General features: G+C 40.1%; 1 protein-coding gene across 1 annotated transcript; it reads right to left on the bottom strand.

The window, feature by feature from the left end:
- Positions 1-456: 456 nt before the first annotated feature.
- On the bottom strand, positions 457-17230 carry LOC149445102 (cytochrome P450 2B4-like). The gene is made up of 9 exons (XM_089654143.1): positions 17029-17230; positions 13973-14135; positions 12498-12647; positions 12126-12286; positions 11178-11354; positions 8684-8825; positions 3764-3951; positions 2234-2375; positions 457-694 (listed from the first exon to the last, which is right to left on the bottom strand). The coding sequence occupies exons 1-9, from the start codon at positions 17212-17214 to the stop codon at positions 513-515; spliced, it is 1491 nt and encodes a 496-aa protein (XP_089510269.1). The 5' UTR covers positions 17215-17230; the 3' UTR covers positions 457-512.
- Positions 17231-26625: the final 9395 nt, after the last annotated feature.

Genomic DNA, 26625 nt, shown 5'->3' with positions numbered 1-26625 from the left:
CGCCGAGTCACCACACATATGCGTACCCAAAGAAAAACAGAACTATGCTGAGAGCACGCACCGTGCGCACTCCCGGAACAGTTACCCGCGGCTAACAGAAAGTTCCCAATTGGAAAGCTCGATCATGAGCTTTCCAATCATGTGACCGCTATGACAGCCAGTAATGGTCAGAAACCCCACCATGCCTCCCGGCATCTGAAACACCTTAAGAGGCCAGGAGGCGTCGATGCCAAGGGGATATGGTCTAACCAAATCCCCTCCCAAGCAATGTTATCACATGGAGTAATATGACTTGGGAAGTCGTTTTCAACATACAGGTAGGTCCATATATACAGTAGTGTAATGTACTATGATAGCTTGATATCTTTGAAGTTTTTTTGTTGTTTCTTTGATTAATGGCACATTAGATTGCTCACACTAATATCACTGTGTACAAATGCACATTATTGTCAAGCAAGGTGAGAAAAAGTGTACAAATTTATTGGTAAATGATTTTTTTTAAAAAGGCTCTGCTATCTGGGCTCCACATACATTTGATATGAACGAGGTAAAACACCATTTTTTCCAGGTTCTGGAGTAATATCAATATCTGCAGGAGCTTTATTTGTTTTTAGTGAAAATTTTTGAAGTATGGTAGTCAGGAAAAGGAAGATTTCAATTCGAGCCAGACCCTCCCCAAGACAAATTCTCTTTCCTGTAAAAAATAAATGATACGATAACTTTCAATATATACTCATACTTAAAAATAGCAAATAATTTGAAACTCAGATTTGTATGCTTGCACCTGGCTGTAGAAAAGTGGAAATATTAGGCAGAGTATTTGTACACAAATAGGGATTTTTTATGAATGGTAAAATTTACTCAAATGTTGAAATAAATCTATGTTAACAGTCTTACAGGTGTAGGACCCCCCTAGCATAGATGACTAAGCAAATTTATCTTTGGCACCTTTTGTATTTAAGGGAGTAGCAATTGCTTAGTCTGTCCTGTTCAGGATCTCACAGGCTAGGAGTTTAATTGCTTCCCCCTGCCTCAGGAAGAAGCTTCCAGAACTTAGGGCAAGAGATTCAAATTGCCAACCTGAATATTTATTAGGTTCCTGCCAATCCCTGAGCTGAATTTTCCAGAAGGAGGCCAAATGGTAGATAGTGTGAGACATTGGAGAGCAGGGTTCCATTTCCCCAGGAGGGTTCCAGAGATGCAGGGATTGCTGTTGCCAGACAACCCCTTGGACTGAACAGCTGCTTTAAGAGGCCTTAGATGTTCCAGGATCAAAGGATCAAATGTACTTTGCTCAGATTTGATCACAGAACCACACCACGAAGGATCCAGTCCTGAGAGGAGCCACCTCACTCACTGGGATTTGTCTGGGGGAAGCTGAAAGGTGGCAGATGTTTTGGGGACATGTTGAGTAGTGACATTGAGTTGATCCCTGAGACTGTGTGCTGGATGCTGCACTGGGTACTGATGTTGCACATTGGTGCAGGGTAACTAGATGCCCAAAGAGTTGCCCCATGGTCTTTAGCTGTGGGGCCTTGAACCGTTCACTTCTAGCAACTATTATTACAGCTACAAAGACTGTCCTCTGACTACTGGCTACTGTTGAGCATTTTTGGAGAAATAAATGACAAAAAAAGACAACCCTTAGACTGTTAATTGGGGCAGGAGTGGATGGAATGTTGTTTGGGTGGCTGGTGGCATCTGTGAATACAAGGGCTGAAATTGTATATTTTCTGGGAAAATTCTGCTTTATGTCCCTTTCTTTGCTGGTGACATGTCTTGAGGTTTCAGCATATGGTTATGCAATGGAGTTCAGGCTAACTCTTCTCTCCCTTTCCCAGCAGAAATCACAAGACTACATGCCTAGGCCTTCAGACATGTGGTCATTCCTGAAGGGAACATGAAAAGCATTCATACAATCATTTTGTATTTGTACTTAGACAGAATGTTCCTGGGAGCCTTTTAAATCACAACCAGAAAACATTCACAGCACCAAATTTACAGGAAAATGTTCAAAAGTGTTTCTTCCAATAAAATAGTGGTACATTTAAAATCTGCAACCATAACCAATGAGTCTAAGAGCATCTTGAAAGAGAGGGTTAATGCCCACTTCATTAGAAATTGTAGTGTTTGATATTACTAAATAATGGTAACAAAGTTACATGTCATGTAACTCAGCATTTGGTTTATGCAGGGATATTTGCAAAAATTTAGGTCATTGTCATTTCAATACCTGTAGAAAATGGCAGAAAGGAATCACTGTTTTTGAAGAGTCCATTTTCATCCAGAAAGTGTCCAGGGTCAAACTGCTCTGGGTGCTTAAAATACTTGGGGTCCTTAAGAACAGAACTCAACAGGGGGGAAATCATTGTACCCTGAAATAGAAGATCCAAACGTTGCTTTTCTTGTTAAGCTATATAACACATATTTATAAAGAGGGATTGAGTATGCAAAATTATTATTTTTTTCACCCAATGTCTGCCAAATCCAGCATCACTTCTTTTTTCAGAAAAAAAGACTGGCTCTGGATTGCTAGCAGTAAAGTAAATTAGTAAAGAAATCCATTGGACCATTCCCTAGATCACTACCAGAACTGAAGAGCCTTTGCTCCATCTACCATTTCATTAATTATATATCTGTCCATGTTTGAATTTGATAGTCCAAATACTGGCAATAATATTGCTGTGACCACACCCATCTCAATAAATACAGGATGCCTACTGGCTAATTAACTCTGTGACCATAAATGCTCCCCAGAATCACAGCTGCAGTCTTATTAAAATTGTTGGGAGTCCAAAACATCCCTTTAACAGTTCTGTAATGAGCAAACTAGCTGGACATGCGCCTCTAGCAAGCGTGCCCAACTGGCTGGTGATTTGGAAATAGGCAGATAATTGCATTCAGTGTGCAATTCTCAAGACAAAAAATAAAGTACAAAAACATAAAAAAGTAACACTAAAAACTTTTTTTCCCTGTAAATCACCATTACTTTATTTTACCTGATGGCAAAAAGGGCATGCAGGCAGTCATAAATGGACAGATCTTCTACTTGAAATAGAAGGCAATGAGTAATTCACCCATACTAATCAAAATTACTGCATTATCATAACCAGATGCACATGTTAACATGTTGTTGCTGTTGTTAGAGTTTGAATTAATCTGGTTAGAACTGGTTAGAATTAATCTTAAATTGTTTTCCTTTTTGTCAATTAAAAGTGATTTTTGGTAATTGTTAATTGACTTCTTATTGTTTCCTAATGTTGATGCATTGGAGTCACTCCCAACTGGATTAGCACCATGATTAGTAGACTTACTACACTTGTAGAAAATGACTATATCTTTGTATATGAGTGTATATATGAGTGGGTTTTTTTTGGGGGGGGGTTAGGGCAGGGAAGAATTAGAGCCCCTGTCAATTTATTATTATTCACTGCATCTCCACTTGGGAGATTACCATAACTTTTTCTATTTGCCCTGGCGACTACGGTCAGAAAAATAAAAAGTGAAGAGCAATTAAACATTTTACAGTTGTCATCAGAACAGTAAGGGCAGTTGAGTGGTGCTCATAAGCATGCAGTTTAGGTAATCAAATGTATTTGATATTAAACAGTTGTAAATTTTGATAAACTAACCAATCAAAATATTGCTTTTAAAATTGGTATCATTAGACGTTCAGATTAGTCAAGCAGAGCAAAAGAGCCATCATGTTCAATAGCAGTAAAGATCCTTATCTTATGGATTTCAAACATCTAGATTTCCCTACCTTTGGAATTTTGTATCCCCGGAATTCTGTGTCTTTGCTAGTGGCATGTGGCAATCCCCGGGGCACTATGTCAGCAAATCGCTGGATCTCATGAATCACAGCATCTGTATATGGCATCTTGCTACGATCTTCCATTGATGGGCATCGGCTCTGCCCAACAACATTGTCTATTTCCTCCTGAATTTTCCCTGTGAGAGATAGTACACCGTCATTAAACGTGAACTTAGAATGGACAACCTAGCTTTATTTACCATACGATACCAGATCAGTGTCTACATCGCAGGATACAGATAAGGTAAGACTAAAATTATACAATCTTTTTTTCCCTCTTCTTTGGCTACTAGGTCCAAGATCCAATCAGAGTTGAGGAATTAGACTGCATTGAGGAATCACAAGAAGGTCTGCATCTTGGGAGTAGGAAGATGGCAGGAAGAAAGAACCAGAGCATCTCCACCTCAGAAAACATTGCGCTTATTTATTTATTTGTTTATTCATTTTTATTGAAAGGATAAGTTTACCTTTCAACAAAAAAATCATAAATGCACATTTTTTTTGCAGGTAAAAAAGTGCATTTATTATTTTTTTGGTTTTGTGAGCCTGCAAAGTATTGCACCAGTGATCAGTAGATCGCTGATGCCATGCAGGTCTCCTGCAGACCTGTCACTGTATCTGCTTACTTATACCTCATACGAGGAAGCCGATACTGACAGGAAGACTCAATGAACTACCACAGCTCTCACAGCGCTGTGGTAGTTCATTGAGAACTACAAACCGACAGCCACAAAGGCTGCTGGACCTTGTTGTTTTCTCATTCATAGAACACTGGGAATGAGGGATGCAGCCGGATGGGCGGAGCCCCACATGGCCGTGTTTTTTAAAATTGTGACAGCTAATGGGAGGAGAAGATCCCCCGCTAGCTGTCACAATGGAAGATTGGGGGGGTGCGGGTGCCTGTCCATTTGTAACATGTTACATGTTACACCTTGAATATGGGTGTAACATGTAACATGTTACTAAAGGTGAACTTATTCTTTAAAAAAGTCCCAGAAACAGCAGGAAGAAATATGTAGAAAAAGGAAAGCCAGATGACCACAATCATGAACAGTTTTCATGGTTTACCAGTTTTTGACTGCCTTGGTCAGGCTTGATTACAAGTACTGCCTACCTGTTTGCTCTTTATGAAGTACAGTCATGGCCAAAAGAATTGTCACCCCTGCATTTCTGTCAGATAAAGCACCATTTTCGCCTATAAAATGTTTGCAATTACAAATGTTTCGGTATTCTCATATTTCTTTTGTTTGTATTGGTATGGCACAAAAAAGTGGAGAAACAAAAAGCCAAATCTGACACATTCCACGCAAACCCCCAAAAATGGAATGGACAAAATTATTGGCACCTTCTCAAAATTGTAAGAAATAATTGCATTCCAAGTTTATGATGCTCCTGTAATTTGTAATTAAACTCCCCTGTATCAATTAACGTGCTGAAAATATATAAATTACTCCAGCAATCAGTTAAACTGGTGAAATATTTGCTCAACCTTTCTGTTGTGTGTTTCTGTGTGCCACATGGAGCATGAGCTTGAGAAAGAGCAGCAAAGAATTGTCTGAAGATTTGAGAACTAAAATTTTGGAAAAGCATGGACAGTCTCAAGGTTACAAATCCATCTCCAGAGATCTTGGTGGATAAAGAATCTCGATCAACTTCTAGACAAATTCAAGCTGACCTACAGGCACAGGATACAATTGTATCAGCTCGCACTATATACCCCACTGCTGACACAGAAACATAAAAAATCCAGATTGGAGTTTGCCAAAACTTACCTGAGGAAGCCAAAATCCTTTTGGGAGAATGTGCTGTGGACAGACGAAACTAAATTACAGCCTTTTGGTAAATCCCATTATTCTACTGTTTTCAGAAAAAGAGATGAGGCCTTTAAAGAAAAGAATCCAGTCCCTACAGTCAAAGATGGTCGAGGTTCACTGATGTTTAGGGTTTGCTTTGCTGCTTCAGGCACCAGACGTCTTGACCTTGTGCATGGCATGAATCTGAAGACCATCAAAGAGTACTGGGGTGCACTGTAAAGCCCAGTGTCAGAAAGTTGGAACTTCGTCAGAGGTCATGGGTCTTACAACAGGGCAGTGACCCAAAGTGCACGTCAAAAAGCCCCCAGAAATGGTTTCAGACAAAGCACTGGAGAGTACTGAATTGGCCAGCAATGAGTCCAGATCTCAATCCCACAGAGCACCTGTAGAGAGATCTCAAAACAGCAGTTGGGAAAAGGAACCCTTCTAATCTGAGAAACCTGGAGCAGTTGGCGAAAGAAGAGTGGTCCAAAATTCCAGTAGAGAAGTGTAAGAAACTCATTAATGGTTACAGGAAGTGCCTGATTTCAAATATTTTTTCCAAGGGGTGTGCTGCCAAATATTAAATTGAGGGTGCCAATAATTTTATCCAGTCCATTTTTGGGGGTTTGCGTGGAATGTGTCAGATTTGGCTTTTTGTTTCTCCACTTTTTTGTGTCATACCAATACAAACACATAAATATAATAATGCCTAAACATTTGTAATTGCAACAATTTTCTGGGTGAAGTGGTGCATTATCTGACAGAAATACAGGGGTGCCAATATTTTTGGCCATGACTGTATGTAGGTAAATGCAATTACTATTACAGGCAGATCAATAAAACATCAACTGCCCAGTCCTGAAAAAGCAGTTTTGGACTTCTAAACATGTCAACAATAAGTATGTTGAAATTAATACCCACTTTGGATGTTTGATGATCTTTGGAAGTTTACAGTATAAAGCAAAAATAATTTATACTGTAATTACCGTAATAGTGTGATTTATATACATACACAGTCATCTAATGTATATTTGAAAATCCTTTTTAGTTTTACCTGTCCGATCTCCTCCTCGGACAGGTAAACACCACTTGGTTTTCAGGCAGAAGGCTCCGGTAATATTTCACATTAAGTGTTTCCCTGCGCTGTTCCTGGGGCTCCACCAAGGACTTCGGCGTACAGCATTCCACCTATAGGACCGGTAACCCTTTAAACCCTCCATAATGCAGAGCTGCCTCTTGTTGCTGGAGTAGCACAGCAGTTCCAGCTTTGGATTTGCAGCCTAAAGATAATAAATGTGGTACCTAGAGGCGTATCGCACACTGACAGCCTTGCCAGCAATATATAATTACAAGTACGCCTGTCAGATCTTCTGGAACACGGTGTATAGGAATCTGTATGAGATCGGTACAAGGCTCATGTGGGACCATGAGGGGAAGGTAATCAAAGCGGAAAGCTTCAGGAGTAGAGGAGAGGAGAGGAAGCGTTTCCGATGATACCTTCTACTGACACATAAGGCGTTGTTTCCTATGATTTCTGGTAAGGGTATACCTGCCGATTACAGTAGAGGTGACACATCACTGGAGTTGTGTTGAGCACAGAGTGGAGCACATCACTGATTTTTGCACAGTGTTGGTTTATTTTGTTTTTTGGTTTTGCACAATTTTTGGCACTAAATTTAGAGTGATATGGAATATTGTCATTAAGATAATGCACTATTGTGAGTTTTTTTTTTTTTTTTTTAGGTATTTCCCAACTTATGGAAGCCAGAGGGAAGGCTCAAACATCTTTAAAGAAATATCAAGTTGGAGTTTGGACATTGTTTTATTTATTTAAAGTTTGGACTTTGAATGACACTGGATATCAATTTCATTATATTTGTGGGAATGACTTTATTTATTTAATTTTATTTTATAATTTTCACACATTTTGTTTGTATACTTGTATTTTTCTGGAGATTTATTGTTGAAAAATTTGATTGCCACTAAATATAGGGTGGGAAGTTCAGAAGGTGGGGACCCATTCATATTGTTATTTAAATATTCATGCTATTGCATACTTTTTCCAAAGCTCTATATGTTCATTGTACATTGTTTATGTGTAAAAGGATAATTATAGCTCAAAAACTGATACAGGATTTTTTTTAGTCCAGGACGTAGAACTTTTGGTTATTTTGGTCGACGAGGATGATATTTGTTAGACTTTGGAGTGTTTGTGTTGTTCATAATAAAAGGTGGGAATTTGCCATTAAGTGATGGAGGAAGTGATGTTAATTTTATAATTATTTGTAAAATTTCATTTCTTCATTAAATGCGTGAGAGAAGTTTGGGGTAAATGCTAGGTTCAAGGACATTTTTAGGAATTAAACAATACTATTTATTTAGAAATTATATCTACTAAAAAAAAAATTAATTATCAATTGATCCAGTGGAAGTCAGCGGCCGTTGGTTTCTCCCACTGACTTCCATATTGCTACTGTGATCTGTGGAGGAGGTGAGTGGAAGAAACCACTGAGCATGGCATTCTGTGTGTCAAGAGGTCTGGGATAATCGTTAGATCCATGGATAACCTTTTTAGGAATTACATAATACCCAAAAATATTTATTAAAAATATATTTAAAATATCAATTTATCCAGAGGAAGTCAACGCTCATTGGTTTCGCCTACCGACCTCCACATCACTATTGTGTCCTGTAGTCATATGGAGATCAGCAGAAGGAACCACTATGAACTGTGGAGGGACACAGGAGATTGAACCTCTTGGAAATGATGGCTCCCAGAAGAATTCTACAGTGAATTGTTTAGCAGTGTAAGCAAGAGAAAATATAAGCATTTACATTCTTTTTTACAGGGAGCAGCAACCTTATTTGAATTTTAAGATTTGCAACAGAGTTGTTCTAAGATGAGTATATATATTTATTTTATTTTTTTTTTTTTTAGCTGTCCCACTTTTGTTTTTGTTGTTTAATCAATTCTTAACACACTCGATAATTAATATTATTCCAAATTAGCAGATTTGTTGTACTGAAATTGATAATAAAAAAAATATCTATGAGAACGTTGAGGTCTCCTTACTTGTCACCTCTGTGTGTTTCAGTAGGATGAGGAAGGCATTCTTCAAAGTTACACTGGTGGTTTCCACTCCAGCAAAGAAAAGATCGATGACTGTCCCAGACATGTTATCAAAGTGGAATTCAGTGCTTGGATTATCCTTCTCCTGTGGATAGTTCAAATATCAATAAAGATGATATCATATGTACTCTCCAGAGCCTCAGGATATGCACAGCCAAAAGGGAAGCCAAGGGTATCAGGACAGCGAAAACCAAAGGAAATGCTTCAGGGGTGCAGCCCCATTGACCAGCAAGGCTCCCACTTTTCATCCATTACACATCTGCATCAGATGGTCATTAGCTCTGAGGAAAGGGATTCGTCCCCAAAATGCGTCAGGCATTTTACCGCACTGACAGTGAGGACACCTTGCCTGCCGTTGTGGCCATCGTAATTTTTCTATGCTTTTTAGATACATGCTTCGTTTGTGAGTATGTTTTTATTATTTTTTACTCTTTACAATAAACCTTGGATAATGCACTAGGTGTGTGCACCACCTGTTTTCTCTTTATCAATAAAGATGAATGAGTATTGAAAAAAGAAGGTTCACTGGGTACATCCCCACATTGGATTCAAGTTCTGTCAACTGTCTATTTATTCTGATAAATTTGTAGCATTTTAAGTGGCATTTAATAAATCAAATATATGGCTTGGACACCCGAGTATACCAGCCATCACAGTTGGCATAATTCTGTAATCCTATGGCTGTAATCCCCACAGCATAGGGCTGATTTGTAGCCTCTTGCTATGCAGATGTTATTGGTTGAAAAGGAAGACATCCCTCCAATACAGTGTCCTGCACTTTTAAAACATCAGGAGAAAGTACAAAAATATGGGGGAAGATAGGTGTGGAATGTATTGTATGTTTGACCCTCCATGCCAAAATAATCTAGCAACAGATTCCTGGCAAGTAATTAGAGTCTTAATTTTTCACTGTACTGGATTGGGTCCTTCTGAAGAAAAAAAAACTTGATATAGTTGATGGGGCCCATAGCCACAATCAGATTAAAAATTACTTTGTAAAATAGATTTCTGAATATGTTTGGTTACTTTGGGACAATTAAAAGAGTTCTTAGTAATTACCCTAAGATTGCGAATTTAGGGTTAGATTTGAAGAAACTTGGCTCACCCACATCTTTACACTTTTTGCATCCATGAACAGAAATTCATTATGTCTGTCCTGCGCACAATATTACATTTGGTCACTAGATAGAGCCCAGAATAAATTCACTGTTTTGCAGAAACCAGAATCTATTTAGTTAATAAAATATCCCATCATCCTTCATTCTAAGAAAAGGAAACAGGTGCATCCTGGGAGCTCAGACTCAATTTTAAGAACTGAGGGAGAGAGGAAACCAGCCATCATATCTGCAGCACATGTTGTGGACTAAACTTACATTCCCTACAGACAGCATCGCTGATGAGCATGGACTTATTGTCAGCTACAGCCTAATCATTTCATTGTGTTTTCTGCATGCTTTATACATTGATTACATGTATTTCTTATCTCTTGCATTATAGCTTTGCCACCTTGTTTTGTTAACAGATCTTCAAGATTACATTCAGTCTAGCTTAATACAGAATGGGAGGGCATGTCGAGCGTGTCGAACATGTAGTGAGGACAGAACAGTGGCCCCCCTTAATATTTAATAATTTTTTTCACTTCCATTATCTAAATCCATCAGGCTGGGATCAAAGAGTGGGCAAGCTGCAAGGGGATTTTTTTTACATTTGCTAATTTTTGAATGTCAGTAGTCATAAGCATTATCAACAAAAGTGTTAGTACTGAAAACTGTCTACATTGATCTTAAAGTGGCAGAAAATTTCAACTTTCAAATTCCTGCTATTTTTCTAAACAAATTTTGAATCCGTTTGGCAATGTATAGTGCAATGGATACAAGTCTCACAGCTACACCCCTCAGTACAAGCTCCTTTCCATAGTGTAGATTTTCAGAGAGTGAGAAAGAGCCTAATGGGGTCTGTTACTGGATGCTGATTACTGAATGCATTGGGTCTAAACTTTGGTGCCAGTTAAACTGCACGGTCATATTTAGATATTCTACACTATTCATGTGCTGAAATGATCAGTTTTAGCGAGTGGGCTAGTGTCTTTTTGTGTGTCGTGGTGGGGGCATTGCCTTGCATTGTGCATTGTTTACCTTTTCATGTATTGAAATGTCAAAGTAAAATGTTATGCATTCCTATGCACCAGTTCCTATGGACAGTGACTTCAGATGAGTTCCGGAGCAAGTCTGCGTTTTCCTACATTGCAGTGTAAACAGATCGTGTAGAAAAAAATGTTTTTATGAGCCCTGACAGTGACTGGGGGAACAGTTCTGGACAAATGGAAGAATTGTTCCTTCGTATACATTAAATCACGTGGCTGAATATTAATGGTTGCCTTTTACCCTCTTTCTGTGCCTGAGATAGAATCTAAAAACAATTGCCGCAAATACCTTACCGCCTCCATCTTTATCAGGAAGCTGTCAATAAAGTCCCTTGGACAGGTCATATCGATTGTCTCCTTGTGGCTTTCCACAGACTCAAGAATGAATTCTTTCATTTTGTCTGTGTTTTTGAAGACTTTCTGATGAGGTCCAGGCAGTTTTTTCAGAGTTTTGGGGAATAAATTGAGTAACTGATTAAAAAAAAAAATCAATACATAAAAATTACAAAAAGTAGAGCACTGCGATGCGATAGCATTTTTTGGGGATAGGCAGTATTAACATCACTGTTATACAAATGACAAAGCTGATGTCACATAGTCAGTTTGACCCCCAATCCAGCCAGTAAACCAGCAACTGAATTCCTGCCCTATATATTTGTCTGTTATTATCTACATAGGTCCTAATGATAAGCTGACTTTCAGCTCCTCATCCCCATAGTGTAAATATTGAAAAACAAAAAGAAGAGTACTAGGATTTTAATAGAACCAAGGTTCTCCCTCTCAGAAAAAATTGCAAAAGAACCAAATCATAAAACACCAAAGTATTTATTATATTATGTTAAACTATTTTGTGGTACATAGCCAAGTCCAATATTTTAACAATATAATACATACTTTGGTGCTTTATGATTTGGTTCTTATGCGTTTTTTCAGAGAGAGAGAACTTTGGTTCTATTAAAATCCCAGTACTCTTCTTTTTGTTTTTCAATATCTACACTTGTCAGCTGCTGGTTTGGCAGCTAGTTGACTTCTAGTTCATAAATCAAGAGCCGATTAAGGGGTGTTTTTGGACCCCAAAAATATGTTGGATAGTCTTTTGATTGGCCCCCTGACCCTTACTGGAATAAAGTCGTGTCTGGACCTTTTAGCAGTGGAAATGGTTCCAATTTTCTACAGTGTATTGTCGAGAGATAAAACTATACACAGTAACAATTCCAGTAACAGTTTGGTAAGCAGACTTACAATACCCCATGAAGAAGCAATGGTTGAGAAGAGTTCCTTTAGCAAAGACAAAAGAGTCATGAATTTCTGATCTTCATAGTCAAAGCGTTCTCCAAAAACAATGGAGCAGATAACATTGGAAACTGCCAAACGCAAAAGGTCTGTTGGGTCAAATGGAGAGCCTAAAGAAATACCAAAATAAGGACTCCCATATTAAATCAAAAAGAGAATATTATAAAGACTTATGGTAATTAGTGAAAATTACTGTATGAAGCGTACTGTTAAAATTCTTCAACAGTCAGACAGACCTAGTAAACTATTGTTGATTAATGTTCCAATTTTCATAAAAGGAATATTCTAAAAAGACCATACACACATAAAAATATCACCAACTTCCATTTTTCCAGAAGCTTTCTCCCAGGCAGCGTGCCTCTTCCTGGATCCGCTCCTCAATGCTTCTCTTCCCCATTCCAAAATCCTTTAGAGTGGTGAGTGTGAAGCGTCGAATCTGCTTCCAGCGTTCCCCATTACTCAGGATCACACCTTTCATTGTTCATAAAAAATTTTTTAAAATATCATAACTATACTTTCCAACATGTTTACATGCAAATTCAAGAAACTGCTAAGCCAAAGTTCTAATTTTAAGTCATAACTTTCCTTCTAGGAGAGAACATACAATTGTAGCAGTATTTCTAATAGTAATTGGGAAGGCTCATATAAGTCAATTGACAGAGTTGGCTTAAAGGCTCAGTGACCAAGGCAGTTACCATAGACCCAAAGCTTTCATAACTTTCCCTCTTGGCCTTTTCACAAAGTTATCTATTTATTATAGGCATTTATATAGCAAACACAATTTACATATCACTTTACATATTGTGCATTTACATCACTCCCCATCCTCAAAAACTTACAATCTAAGGTCCCTATCTCACAAGGTTGCCTACACACACTAGAGTCAATTGATCTACCAGCATGCCTTTGGAATGTGGGAGAAAACCCACTCAAGTGGGAAGAACATGAAAACTACATGCTGATTATGTCCTGACAGGAATTTGAATTAGAAGTAGTGCTAACCACTAAACCACTCTTATACCACTTGTAGCATCCTATTAGTTCGGTAGGCATCTAGGTAAATGTAGTTGGCTCTTCTGTAGGCAGAGGAGCAGCCAGTTGATTGTGTTGGGCTGTTCAGCATTTCATAGGCTGCTGTTCTGTCACTTCCTCCTGTTTTCTTTAGAAAGCAGTCTAAATATTTATGGATCCCTAGCCACTCCCTGGAAAGGGTGGTTTGGTAGATGACTGGGGAGTTCATAAATATTCAGAGTCCTAGCAGCCAGAGAGCAGAGTCCAGGGTGCAGCTTTCTGGAGGAGATCCCTGTTCTGAGGGCTCTGTCCCTGGGGCAGAGAGAGAAGGAGAGAAGCCCCAGCAGTTTTGTGCAGCCATTAAGGTCCTAGCAAGGACTAGCTGGGGAGCCTACCAAAGAGAAAGATAGACTGGGTCAGCGTTTGGACCAAAGAGCCAGGAGATCTGAAGTGAGGAGGATATATTTCCTGGGACTGAGTGGCTACACACATGGAAGGAAAAATATATTTCAAATATACTTTAAAAATATGCTACAATTCTGGCCATATTCAATATATTTCAAAATATATTTCAATAAATATATATTTTTAAAAATACAAATTTCAAATATACTGTATGTCTTTAAAAATACAAATCGACATTTTTGGAATGGATTTACAGATATTTGTAAACATATATGTTACAATGACTTTAAAAAATCTGAAGAATATATTTAAATATAGATATTTAAAAAAAATTAAAATATGCTAACATTATAGTTGGTTGCATACAAAGTGAAACTCACCATAATCTTTGAAAACCAGACTTGCTAAATCAGTTTTTGCCCTGTCACTGAATGCATCACTGCGATCCACAAAGGCCTCCTTTACACACTCGCAACCGGCTAGAACAACTAGCGGGTCATTGGCCATAAAGATGGTGAACACTGGCCCATACTGCTCACTTAGCTGGAAAGATATAGGAAAGTTATTATACTATAGCAATTCACAGTGTGACTAAAGATTTCCCTAAGTGTCTAGTGTCACTACTGTACGGAAGAATATCACAAACCAAAAAAGACACTAGACGCTAAATAGAGATCGATGTCTTGATTTTGTGCTATTTACTGGTATAATTGAGCAGTACTGATCGCAGCTATGATTTGAGCAACCCATAACTTAGACGGGGTGGCTTTGCCTGCTCCAAGTAGTTGAACAGAGAGGGGACGTAGTGAGATAAAGGTGAGTATGTACTGCTCGGGAGGGAGGGATTAAACTGAAATTGTTGTGTTACCCTGTATGGGCGGCCATTGTATTACTAAAAAGATATGCTTGTCTTAGAGAAGACAGGTCCAGTATCCTTGAAAGGAACGTCCCTAGCCCACAGGATCGATGTAAAGCTGATTACGCCCTTAAAAACCACCAAGAACCCTTTTAATTTACCTTCCCCATTGACTCCACCTGAGAGACTGTAACATTTCTATGCAGTACTCAATTGTGGTGCTGCACCACAAAAACAACATGTATATAATGAAGCACTACCCCTTTAGGAGTTGCTGAAGTTCCCCTATAGTCCTGCACCGCCAGGCAACACACACTTCCACACTGACTTGCGTCCAGGAGTCATTAACCAGTCCTTGAGCTTGGTTTTTGGGTTTTATTAGGGGAATTTCAACTTGGATGGCATAGAGGGGATGTATGGGATGCACAATGGAACCAAGAAACTGAGGACAACTTCCTGGAATTACACTGCTCAAAAAAATTAAAGGAACACTTTTTAATCAGAGTATAGCATCAAGTCAATTAAACTCCTGGGATATTGATTTGGTCAGTTAAGTAGCAGAGGGGGTTGTTAATCAGTTGCAGCTGCTTTGGTGGTCATGAAATTAACAACGGGTGCACTATATGGGCAACAATGAGATTATCCCCAAAATAGGAATGGTTTTACAGCTGGAGGCCACTGCCATTTTTTGCCCTTTTCGTCTTTCTGACTGTTTTTTCACTAGTTTTGCATTTGGCTAGGGTCAGTGTCACTACTGGTGGCATGAAGTGATACCTGGACCCTACAGAGGTTGCACAGGCAGTCCAACTCCTGCATGCAGGAAGTTCCTGAATGATGAAGGAATTTATACCACTGAATGGTCCCACACTCGCCTGACCTAAATCAAATAGAACATCTCTGAGATATCATGTTTCCGTCCATCCAATGCCACCAGGTTGCAGCACAGACTGTCCAGGAGCTCAGTGATGCCCTGGTCCAGGTTTGGGAGGAAATACCCTGGGACACCATCCGTTGTCTCATTAGGAGCATGCCCCAACATCGTCAGGCATGCATACAAGCATATGGGGGCCATACAAACAACTTAGTACCATTCTGAGTTGCAGCAATGAAATTTTAGCAAATTGGACTAGCCTGTTGCATCATTTTTTCACCTTGATTTTCGGAGTCAATTATAAAATCCCTCTAGTTGATTTTCGGAGTGTCTTTGAATCCAGTCCTCTGTAGATTGACAGTTTTTATTTCCATCAAACGATGGGGCATCCTTACATTCCTAACCCATTACCTGGTCCACATAAGTATAGATATTCAGCATGATATTTTTCCCTATTGAGGTCTGATGTGTTTTTAAAGTGTCCCTTTAATTTTTTTGAGCAGTGTATTTACAAGTCTCTTTAGGAGAGCTAGCGTCTCCTGTAGTACCACCTCAGACCCCAGATAAATCCTCTTCTTTGCTCAGCTGCCTGGAGGAATCCCTGAGCAGGGGATCCGGTGTCTAACAAAAAATTGGTGAAACAGTCCTGGGTGGCAGGCTAATCCAGCTAACCACTAGAATGCCTCTCTCCACTTTCTGGCTCAGGGGTGCAGGTCTACTCACTCAGTCATTCTCCTGAGTGGCTGGTTGGTTGGTGGCTGCTACCCGACCTTCTAGCTGGGCAAATTCTTCCCTACTACACAGGTAGTCCTCATTCTGAGGGCCGGTGAAGGTCCTTAGCTTTCCTCTTTCCAAGCTCCACTGTATGTAGTGAGTCCCTCTCCATCTGTTTCCCCTCCCAGGCTTCTATTTCCAGCCTCACATCCTCTCTATCATCCACCCAAATTCTCCTGCTGCTAAGCAGGTTCTCTCAGTTTTAAGGGTTGTTCTGGCCTCTTGCCAAGCCTCCTGTTGGGGATTGGCCAGAATCCCTCAAAAATTCAGATTAGCTACTCCTCAGATCCACCCCCTGCTTCTCGACCTTTCTCCAAAGTTCTAGAGCAGGGGGAAGTTCCAGAGGGCTGGTCTGAAGAGCCTCTCAGCTCTGACCATAGTTTGAAGCCTGCTAGCTATCACACCCAGGTTGCTACTCAGCCCTCCTTGCTAACAATTGGAGTCTACCTCCCCCTAACTGAATTGGAGGGTGCTACAGTAACTATAAGTCCAAATATACACAGTTTTGCATAAATGTGACACTTCCATTATGTCCTATTGTGCTAATTCGGTGTCATCATCCAGTGTCCTTGAATTAACTGTCACTTTTCAGTGCTCTTACAGCAATACAAGACATATGCTCCCTCCACCATCTGTGCTCTCACCTGAAATCAAATTACCTTAATGTATAGTATGATCAGTAAGCGCCTTTGTCCCTCAAGGACCAAAAGGGATGCTTCATATTGGTCTAAAACATTTCTATGTAGTCTGGACTTTATTTTTTTATTATTGTGGATTTGTATTCCTATGTGTTCTCCCAGGGCCAGGCAGAGGGCTCAGATCCTATCCTTGCAGCTAAAGCACATTTATGGATGTGACCCAAATTATCTGTTATTGCCATAATATTAAAATATTGTCACTAGTGGGACTTTTGTTTAGTTTGAGTCTATACTTACCTTCACCAAAGACTTAGGCAGTTCCTTAGTGCTCATATGCAGCATAGTTCCCAGTATTGGCAGTGGTGGTGGTCCAGGGGGCATATCCTTCCACTTCATTTTCCTCTTAGTTGTGAAGAAGTAGACCACGAGGCTGACACAGACAGCCAGGAGAAGGGTCCCTGTTATTCCCAGCTCCATTGCCATTCCAGGTCAGGTCTGCAGTCTAGATACAGGAAACATTAACATAGGTGTAATTATTACATATTGTGTAATAACATGTTATCTTGCAACCTGTCATTTGTTTTCACGTAAGTCCAATGTACAGTTCGCAGATGGCCATCTTCAAATGACATCATCTTTGATACACACATTCAGCATACATTACATTTTGTTACTTCAATTGATATTATGCTATAATAGGTTTAAAAATACTTTAATGTCTGAAATACAAGTCTTTTAAAAAATCACATGGCATAGCCTGCATGTGTCTTCACATCAATGCATGAAATATTGATAAAAAATAAATACTTACTATGCTAAACAGGGAATAATAAGCTAAATCTGCTTGTAGTCAAGCTTTATTTGCATCAGCTGTGCTTGCATATTTCCTGAGCAGCTCATGTCTCAAGATCTTCCAGGTAGCAAAGTCTCGGAAGTAGAGATTTCTATGGTGAGGAGGGATGGGCTAGTAGAAAGAGAAGATGTATGTACAATGGCCATTGCTGAGGCACAGCTCTAGCTAATAAAGTGCATGATATATATATATATATATATATATAAATATATTATACACTATACACTATATTGTCAAATGTATAAAAGTATTGGGACAACCCTCCAAATCATTGGATTCAGGTGTTTATATCACCTCCATGGCCACAGGTGTATAAAATCAAGCACCTAGGCATGTAGACTGCTTCTATTTGTGAAAGAATGGGTTGCTATCAGGAGCTCAGTGAATTCAAGCATGTACTGTGATAGGTTGCCACCTGTGCAATAAGTCCATCCGTAAAATTTACTTGCTATTAAATATTCCACGGTCAACTGTTAGTGGTATTATAACAAAGTGGAAGCAACTGGGAACTACAGAAACTCAACCACAAATTGGTAGACCACATAAAATTACAAAGCGGGGTCAGCGCATGCTGAAGTGCACAGTGCGCAGAAGTTGCCAACTGTCTGCAGAGTCAATAGCTAAAGACCTCCAAACTTTGTGTGGCCTTCAGATTAGCACAACAACAGTGCATAGAGAGCTTCATGGAATGGGTTTCATGCACCAGCAAGTTTGGGGTGGAGTAACTTGACTGGCCTGGACCTCAACCTGATAGAACACCTTTGGGATGAATTAGACTTCACAAATGTGCTTCTGGAAGAATGGTCAAACATTCCCATAGACACACTTCTAAACCTTGTGGACGGCCTTCCCAGAAAAGTTGAAGCTGTTATTGCTGTGAAGGGTGGGCCTACTCAATTTTGAACCCTATGGACTAAGACTGGGATGCCATTAAAGTTCATGTGCTTGCAGGGACGGACTGACAACTCATGGGGCCCCCGGGCAATAGGGGATCATGGGGCCCCTGTGTCCTTGCCCAAACTCAAAAAAGTCTATGAAAGAGGTATCAGGGGCATCTCATGGAGCCCCCTACTGACCCCGGGCCCTCGGGCAGTGCCCGAGTTTCCAAATTGTCAGTCCACACCTGTGTTAGTGTAAAGGCAGGCGTCCCAAAACTTGTGGCAATATAGTGTAAATATATACTGTATATATATATATATATATATATATATATATATATATATATATATATATTATGTGTACTTGTTTGAGGGACCAAACTGTGTTTTTGGAATAGGACAATTAAATATGGTACCATCTTAGATACATCAATTTTACTTAGACTGTTAAGGTAACAGCTTCTATGTCAATAGCAGACTACTTATGTGCATTACTATGCAAATTTTCTGACAACCTTTTGATACCTGAGAGCAATCTATGACTTTTTTTGTAGTATGTGGTCTCTGACAGGCTTTTGTAACAATCCTTTCATACTGTGTAGTTTGACAGCACTGCAGGAGCAGCCCAGCTTACCTTCAGGTTTGGTGCGGGTTAGCTGAACTCCCCTTAGAGCTGCATTATGTCTTGTGGTTTTGGTGTGCTTTCTAGCAGAGCACCAAAAGTCTTGTACATTACATCTTTAGTGCATGTTTCAAATCCCTCGGTTAAGCTGTGCTGCTCCTACGGTGCAGTAAAACCACACTAGAACTGTGTAAAAGGGCTTTAACATATGAAAGGTCACTGTCAAATTTTTGTAACATGAAAACAGTCTATGATAGTCTTTTTTATCATGTGAGAAGTTTTGACAGTCGTTTGTTAGCTGTGAAAGGTCACTGACAGTCTTTTGTAACATGTGAAAGGTCTATGACAGTTTTTTATCATATGAAAGTTTTTGACAGTCTTCTTCAACATATGACAAGTTTCTGATAGTCTTTTATAACATGAACAGTCTCTGAATTACTTTTGCAATATATAAGCAATCTCTGGTAGTCTTTTGTAACATGAAAATGGTCTATAACCAACTTTTGTAACATACAATATTGGATGGGGTGGCCAGTTTAGTTTAGGGATCCATGCTTATTCTCTAAAAAAGGGTTGTGAAAAAGTTGGTGGGAGCCAATGCTGCAGTGAAGTTCCCATGACAGGGAAATAACCTATGGGAACTATGTCACCCTGTCCCAAGCATAACTCTAAGATTATCTCTTCCTACCCAGTGGTATCTGCAATTTTGAATGGTCATCAAGCCAACTTCTTAACTGACACAGAGTCCAAGGTGAGTGCAATTGACTGCTGTATTCTTTCTACTGCCGCACTTTGTTTAAAGATTAGATCCATCCTGGCTCACCCTGAAGGCAGCTAACAATCTTCCTGCCCCCATGGAAAGAGTCATCAGGATGCCCATTCAAGTGCTTGATTAATCCACTACATGCCTGGACATTTTCATGGTAACATTGAGGAATAAAGTCTTTGGTGTCTTGGGGAGAGGAATATCCCAAAAGTGATGTGGATCAAAGCTTTGAAGAGTATGAGGAAGTTATCTCACAGTTAGGAAGTCTAGAAGGCCTGCTACTATTGAAGTTCAGAGCAGATAACAACCACAAATGGTACTTAAAATATTTACCCTAAATGGACTAAATTGTAATAATATGATCCCAACACCCTTCTGGCTTGAAAGATTTTGTCTAGGAACTAAAATCCCACTTATCAGGAGCACCTTAGGCTTTCTTGCTTGATGCGGCATCTGCTTCAGTGGTGAGATAAGTTGTAGGAGCGAAATGGACATCAATCAACTACTTTGGGCATTTGCCAGATACTACATTGCACCTGTGGGCATATTAATGCCAAATATACTGAAGCATATGCCCATAAATACTTTTACTATCCAGAGCTGTCAACCTGTATGCAATGAGCGTTCCAGGAATGCTGGAATTGTGCTCTTCATAAAGAACAGACTGAGCATACTACTCTTCTTATGATCACCATTGCTGAGCCATTTAAATTTTTAACAATTTACTTTAATACTGTAGTGCAGACATTATCAGGGTATTCATGAACCGCTTCTCAACATTTACAATTGTGGTGACTACCCAAAACCAAACACCTCTAACCACAAACAAGCCCTTGTGGGTGTGTGTAATTCAACCCTATAGGTGTCCAGAACTGAGGTGTCTGACCAGAGCCCTTACTTTAGGATACAAGAGGTTTCCAAAATATGCCAGTGAGTGGTATTTACAAATTGCATACCACCCAGTATCACTCACAGGGTAATGGTACATTTTATATTATTAATGGAACATGTAACTGTACTTTATTAGGAATGAGTGAAGCCCTAGAACAAGAACACAAAGATCATTGACCCAATACATAGGGGAAGCGGTTTGGGCCTACAACAAAGCAGTCCATGAAACCATGGGTTATACACCCTTCTTGCTTGAGCCTATATCAGAATGAACTCCATATAAGTGTGTTTAGGAACATTGGCAGAGTCTAACTAGAGCCAAACAGTAGGTGCTGGAACAGCATCAGAGCCAAGCAGAAGAGCATGTGGTTGATCTATTCCTGAAAAACCCTGGGACAGAGTCGTAGTCTAACCCGAAACACATCCAGAGCAGAAAGCTGGATCTTACATGCCACAAGAGAGAGGGTAGCTTACATACCACTACTGGGCATGCGTGGTCAGGCTGTCTCCCTCTTAGTGGTGTTTGGGCCATGCATGCCCAGTGACACACACACACTGCACTGGATAGCACTGACCTATGTGACAATACTGTGTGGGTGGGACGAGACAGGGAGATTTAAGCCTAATATAAGAATAGCTGATACAGTAGTGGTTTGCTGGTGTGGTCGGAGAGAGTCCTAGTCTAGCCACCTACATGTTATGTAATGAGGGATATTTTCTTATGAAGTGCTGTTTATTTTGGAGGAGCCCTGTTTGAACTTACCTACTTACAGTATATATACCAGACATACCTGTCTTTGAATATATCTGGATGACTGCTCAGGTTTGTTTTGCCCAGGATACGGTAGCCTGTGAGGAAAGAAGACCACAATATCCATACATATTTTGCTGTTATTCTCACTGTATAGAGACTTTATGAGTGTTCATCTATTAACAGATCATCCTTAGTGCAAGTGTCTGCCCCTGGCTTCTCTTGCAGTGTCTTTGTTCCTCTGGGGGCATCTGGCGGGGTCTCTTTCCTTTCCTCCCTCTATTTGGTACGACATTGATCTCTGTGGGAATACCTTTTGAATACAATGTACGTACTGTAGATAAGTACTCAATGAAAGTAGATATGTTTGCTTATGTACTGTTGTATCACAAGTTGAAGAACATCTTCAAATTTTTTCAGTTTTATCTGACAGCACTTTTCTCCTGAGGAAACATAAATGCAAAACACACAAAGAGAGACATGATCCTGAAAGACACTTGTTCACCATAGTGCAGTACAGATGTGTAAACATACACTGATTAATAGAGCTATGTAGATATGTATATCTTTTTCTCCGGACGGATATACATAAGGTGCTTGCAGTGATTGTATGATTTTTTTTTTTTTTTTTCAAAAAAAACCCAAAGTTTATTGAAAACAAAATACAAATTATCACATGAAAATGTACAGATGAAGTGTACATAGGACATACAGCAAAGCATGTATCATACAAAGGCAAATGAGGTCCAACGCAAAACCAAACAGTGTGGATGAACTAGGCCACGACAGGGTTGTGCCTGTAATATTTAGGTATGCTTGTCAAGTGCTAAAAAGAAAGAGACGTTTGGCCTCCTACCATATTGTCTTGCGGTAAAAATCTGTAGGGGGGAGACGAGCAAATACGATGCCTAAGTAGAAGTCAATACTACAGAATACGATGATGGAATTGTGCGAATGTAGGAGTAATTGTCGTGGGAACCGCTGACGAATTGCGTGAGGTGATGCTAACCACCTACTCAATGTGCTATTGGAAAAAGTGTCCGAAACGTGTGTAAGCATATGAAAAGAAAAGAAAAGAGAAGGCGAGAAAAAAGGAAAAGAAAGAGGAAGGGAGAGAAAGAAGAGAAAAAAAAAAAAAGGGGGGGGGAGGGAAGGGGGGGAGGGGGGGGGAGGAAGGGAAGCAAATATGGAGGGTATAATAAGAGAGGAGACAACCGTCAAAAATATCTCATCCTCAATACAAACAGTAGCGGGAGTGGGTGGAACCTACGCTTTCATCGGCGTCGAAAGAATGCGCGTGTAACACAGGGGGGAGTATGATAGCACCCTCAGGTCAAATACAACTAAATAACACTATAGAGAAGTCCAAATCAGGTTCAGACGGGCTGGTCCATGAGGGATCGATACTCCGGGGTAGTCAGAAAATGAGTCCAACAGGCGTGATTGTATGATTTAACTATGACTGGATTGTAACCAATTTATGTTTTATTCAATGTTTCTACCATATGGATTATATTGAACAATAAAACCATGATTTTAACAGTGATATGTTTTAGCCTTTCCTTTCCCTGGGAGATGGCACAGGACGAAACTTCACAGACTTCTTGCTTCATGATTATTTGAGAAGTGGTGCATTAATCCATTACCATACTCACATACAATTTAGGTAATGAAATGCTACCTACCGCTGATAGAGACTCAATCCCCTGGTCCGCATGCTCAGGAGGAGCAGTACTCCTCTGCCTCAGTAGCCTCAGATCCTCTCATCAAGAATGTACCCTCTGTAGGTAATGAACCCCATCTCCCTGCAAGAATCACTAGAGGCCTCGTGCTGATCAGATATTCTGACCATGTTTTTGAAAACCCTGTTTTCATTCTCTATGCTGGTTTAAATGACTACAACTGCTTTTATATTCTGTTGTGGATGACTATATCTCTATATGACTATATGACAGGGAAAGTGTGAGCAGCCAATTCTACAGTTTGTCTGCCAGTGTGAAGAGGGCACTGTGTCACTTCTTCAGGCTGACAGGAACTCAAGGGGGACTAAAGTTGTCTTCTCTCATGGGCTCCAGGGAGCCATGTTGTTAAGGCCAGCACCTTCTATTGGACACTAAAATCCAGTGAGATTTGAGCAGCCATTTTGACAGAAGTGCTTAAAGCTCCCTGCAGGAGCAAACTGGATCATGCTTTGCTGGGTTTTTTGCCTTCCTCTGGATCAGCTGTGGGTGTAGGATTATAACTTTTTTTTTTTTTTTTTACAGTTGAACTGGATGGACCTTTGTCTTTTTTCAGCCAGACTAACTATATACTGTTAATGCCAATCCTGGAGACTTAAAGTTGCCCACATGTGAAGAAATGCCTTATTGGTGGTTCTTACATTTCTGTTTGAACAGGTTGTGTCGTTGTGATTCACTCCAAAGACATGCTGGTAGGTGAATTGGCTCCTGTCTAAATTGTGCCTAGTACGTGTATGTATGAATGGGAGTTGGGGACCTCAGATTGTACACCCCTTGAGGGTTAAGGACTGATGTGAATGTACAATATATATATGTAATGTCACAAGTTAGCTTGCAGCCTCTTGTTTGTTGTCTTACCTCCTTGCTGTTCTTTCTCATGTGTGTTTCTCTGTGCTCACCTATGGGCATCGTCTGCTGTTCCCTGGGTTTTATGTGCTTTCCTTTCATCACTTCCTGGCCCGCCTCCTAGCTGGCCTGTCTATTTAAGACATGCTCAGTCTGTCTCACTTTGCCTGAGCAACGTTTGTTGTCTGAGCTCCCCTGTGGTCCTCTGAGAGTCCGTTCTAGTATATCGGTGTACTGACCCCAGCTTGTCCCTGACACTCCTCCTATATTGTCTATCCGTGTACCGACCTCGTCTTCGTTCCTGACATTGCCTGTCTTCCGCCTGTCTGACCTCGGCTAGCCTACTGGATCTCCTGAGTCTACTCCCATCGTACTCTGCTCCTGCTGGCGGTCTCTTCTACCCCAGCTGGGTGTACCTGGGGGCCGCGACCTGGTCCCAGCCTGCTGCAAGTCCATCCCCACCATCAGGGGCTCTGGTGATTAGGGGGCTTAGACTCCGCGCCCTGGGGAACCCCAAGCTGTGGATTAAGAGCTCACTACCACAGGTGCTGACATGTAAAGCATTGCGTAAATTGATGTCGCTATATAAGTACCTGAAATAAATAAATAAATTATAAAAACCTGTGTCACTGTGTAACCTGCATTGTTTCAGTATAATATACCTTTTCTTTATAAAGCTAAGTTAAAACAACCACATCTAGGGTGATCAAAGGTGTACACTAGGTGGTGCTTTTACTATGGGATGTAATGGATCGTGTTCTCAGCTCTGCAGAGAACAGTACTATGTACAGGTGAAACTCGAAAAATTAGAATATCGTGCAAAAGTTCATTTATTTCAGTAATGCAACTTAAAAGGTGAAACTAATATATGAGATAGACTCATTACATGCAAAGCAAGATAGTTCAAGCTGTGATTTGTCATAATTGTGATGATTATGGCTTACAGCTCATGAAAACCCCAAATCCACAATCTCAGAAAATTAGAATATTACATGCAATCTATAAAACAAGGATTGTACATAGAGCAATATCGGACCTCTGAAAAGTATAAGCATGCATATGTACTCAGTACTTGGTTTGGGCCCCTTTTGCAGCAATTACTGCCTCAATGCGGCGTGGCATGGAAGCTATCAGCCTGTGGCACTGCTGAGGTGTTATGGAAGACCAGGATGCTTCAATAGCGGCCTTCAGCTCTTCTGCATTGTTCGGTCTCATGTCTCTCATCTTTCTCTTGGTAATGCCCCATAGATTCTCTATGGGGTTCAGGTCAGGCGAGTTTGCTGGCCAATCAAGCACAGTAATCCCACGGTCATTCGACCAGGTTTTGGTGCTTTTGGCAGTGTGGGCAGGTGCCACTCTCTGGGTACCATCTGAAAGCCCCACCTGCAGGCAGCCTAAAACATGGGTTGCTATTATGGGGCTGTTTAGTGTAAGAAACCAGTCAACAATAATCCTTTACTTAATGTGACACCATGAACCTGTTGTATCAATTATAGGCTGTTATGACACCACTTGTACACCATCCTAGATACTGTACGCACAGAAGGTCAGTCCACCAAAAATTACATTTAATTAAAATCTGAAGCCTTAATGAATAATAGAGTAATACAGAGTAACAAAATTCTAGTAATTTAGATGTGTGATCTCTGAGCTGTGCCGAATAGGAGCTCTGAATAAAAGAAAAGTGTAGAAAAAAAAGAAAAGGGGATACAGTAGAAATTTCTCCCATGGCCTCATATTTCTAACACTATTAAACTCTCAGCCTAATTGGCCTTATCAGTGTATAGAACATACAGTGGAGCATTGTCTTGCTGCTGCCATGGCAGACAATTACATTTCCCAGTCAGTTTTATAAACATTTACAAGCCAAGGTCTCAGAACTGAACTTCATATCTGTAACAGATCTTTTATTATTAAACATAAAATGAGATTGTACAGTAGTGGATATGCATATACCCATTATTAAATTAAACTTGATGGTTATACAGGGCTCTGCAATACATATACATTTCCCTATGCTTTCCCCTGTAAATACTGAAAAATAACTGTTGACCTGTTAGAAATGTACTGTGGACCTAACTTACTCCTTACTCTAGTGAACTAACAACGCTGCCTCTACTGCACTTAAATGCCGAGCTGTGTTGTCAGCCTTGCCTAAGTTCTCGTCTTTTGAAATACAGAAACCCTTCTCCCCCAGTTCTCATATTTATTCTGCCAAAATATTATAGCAATAGGGTCATATTATTTTATCTAAGCCCAACTCCAGGAGTTAGAAAAAAATGTACCCTTGTAGTGGGGCCTCCTCGTACTGCAAGATTAAATGCTCATCATGTCTAGGAGGGTACAGGAACAGGACCACTAACCCCATTCATCCTCTCCAGCGTTGACCTCTTTTTTCCCCAAAGCTCCAGTCAATGGGATATCTCTCAGCATCATCACCTACAATGCAAAGTTATTAATCCTGTATTGCATGTAGTGAGGACTAGCATGTGGCCATATGTGGTTGGGACTTAATAAGTATACAAAACAAATGAAAAGAGTCAACATA

Source organism: Staurois parvus, unplaced genomic scaffold (genome assembly GCF_062004578.1).
Source record: "Staurois parvus isolate SC_StPar_1 unplaced genomic scaffold, SC_StPar_1.0 ptg000746l, whole genome shotgun sequence".
In the NCBI taxonomy this organism is placed as follows: domain Eukaryota; kingdom Metazoa; phylum Chordata; class Amphibia; order Anura; family Ranidae; genus Staurois; species Staurois parvus.
Note: the sequence above shows the minus strand (reverse complement) of the source record. Positions and strands in the feature narration are given on the sequence as shown.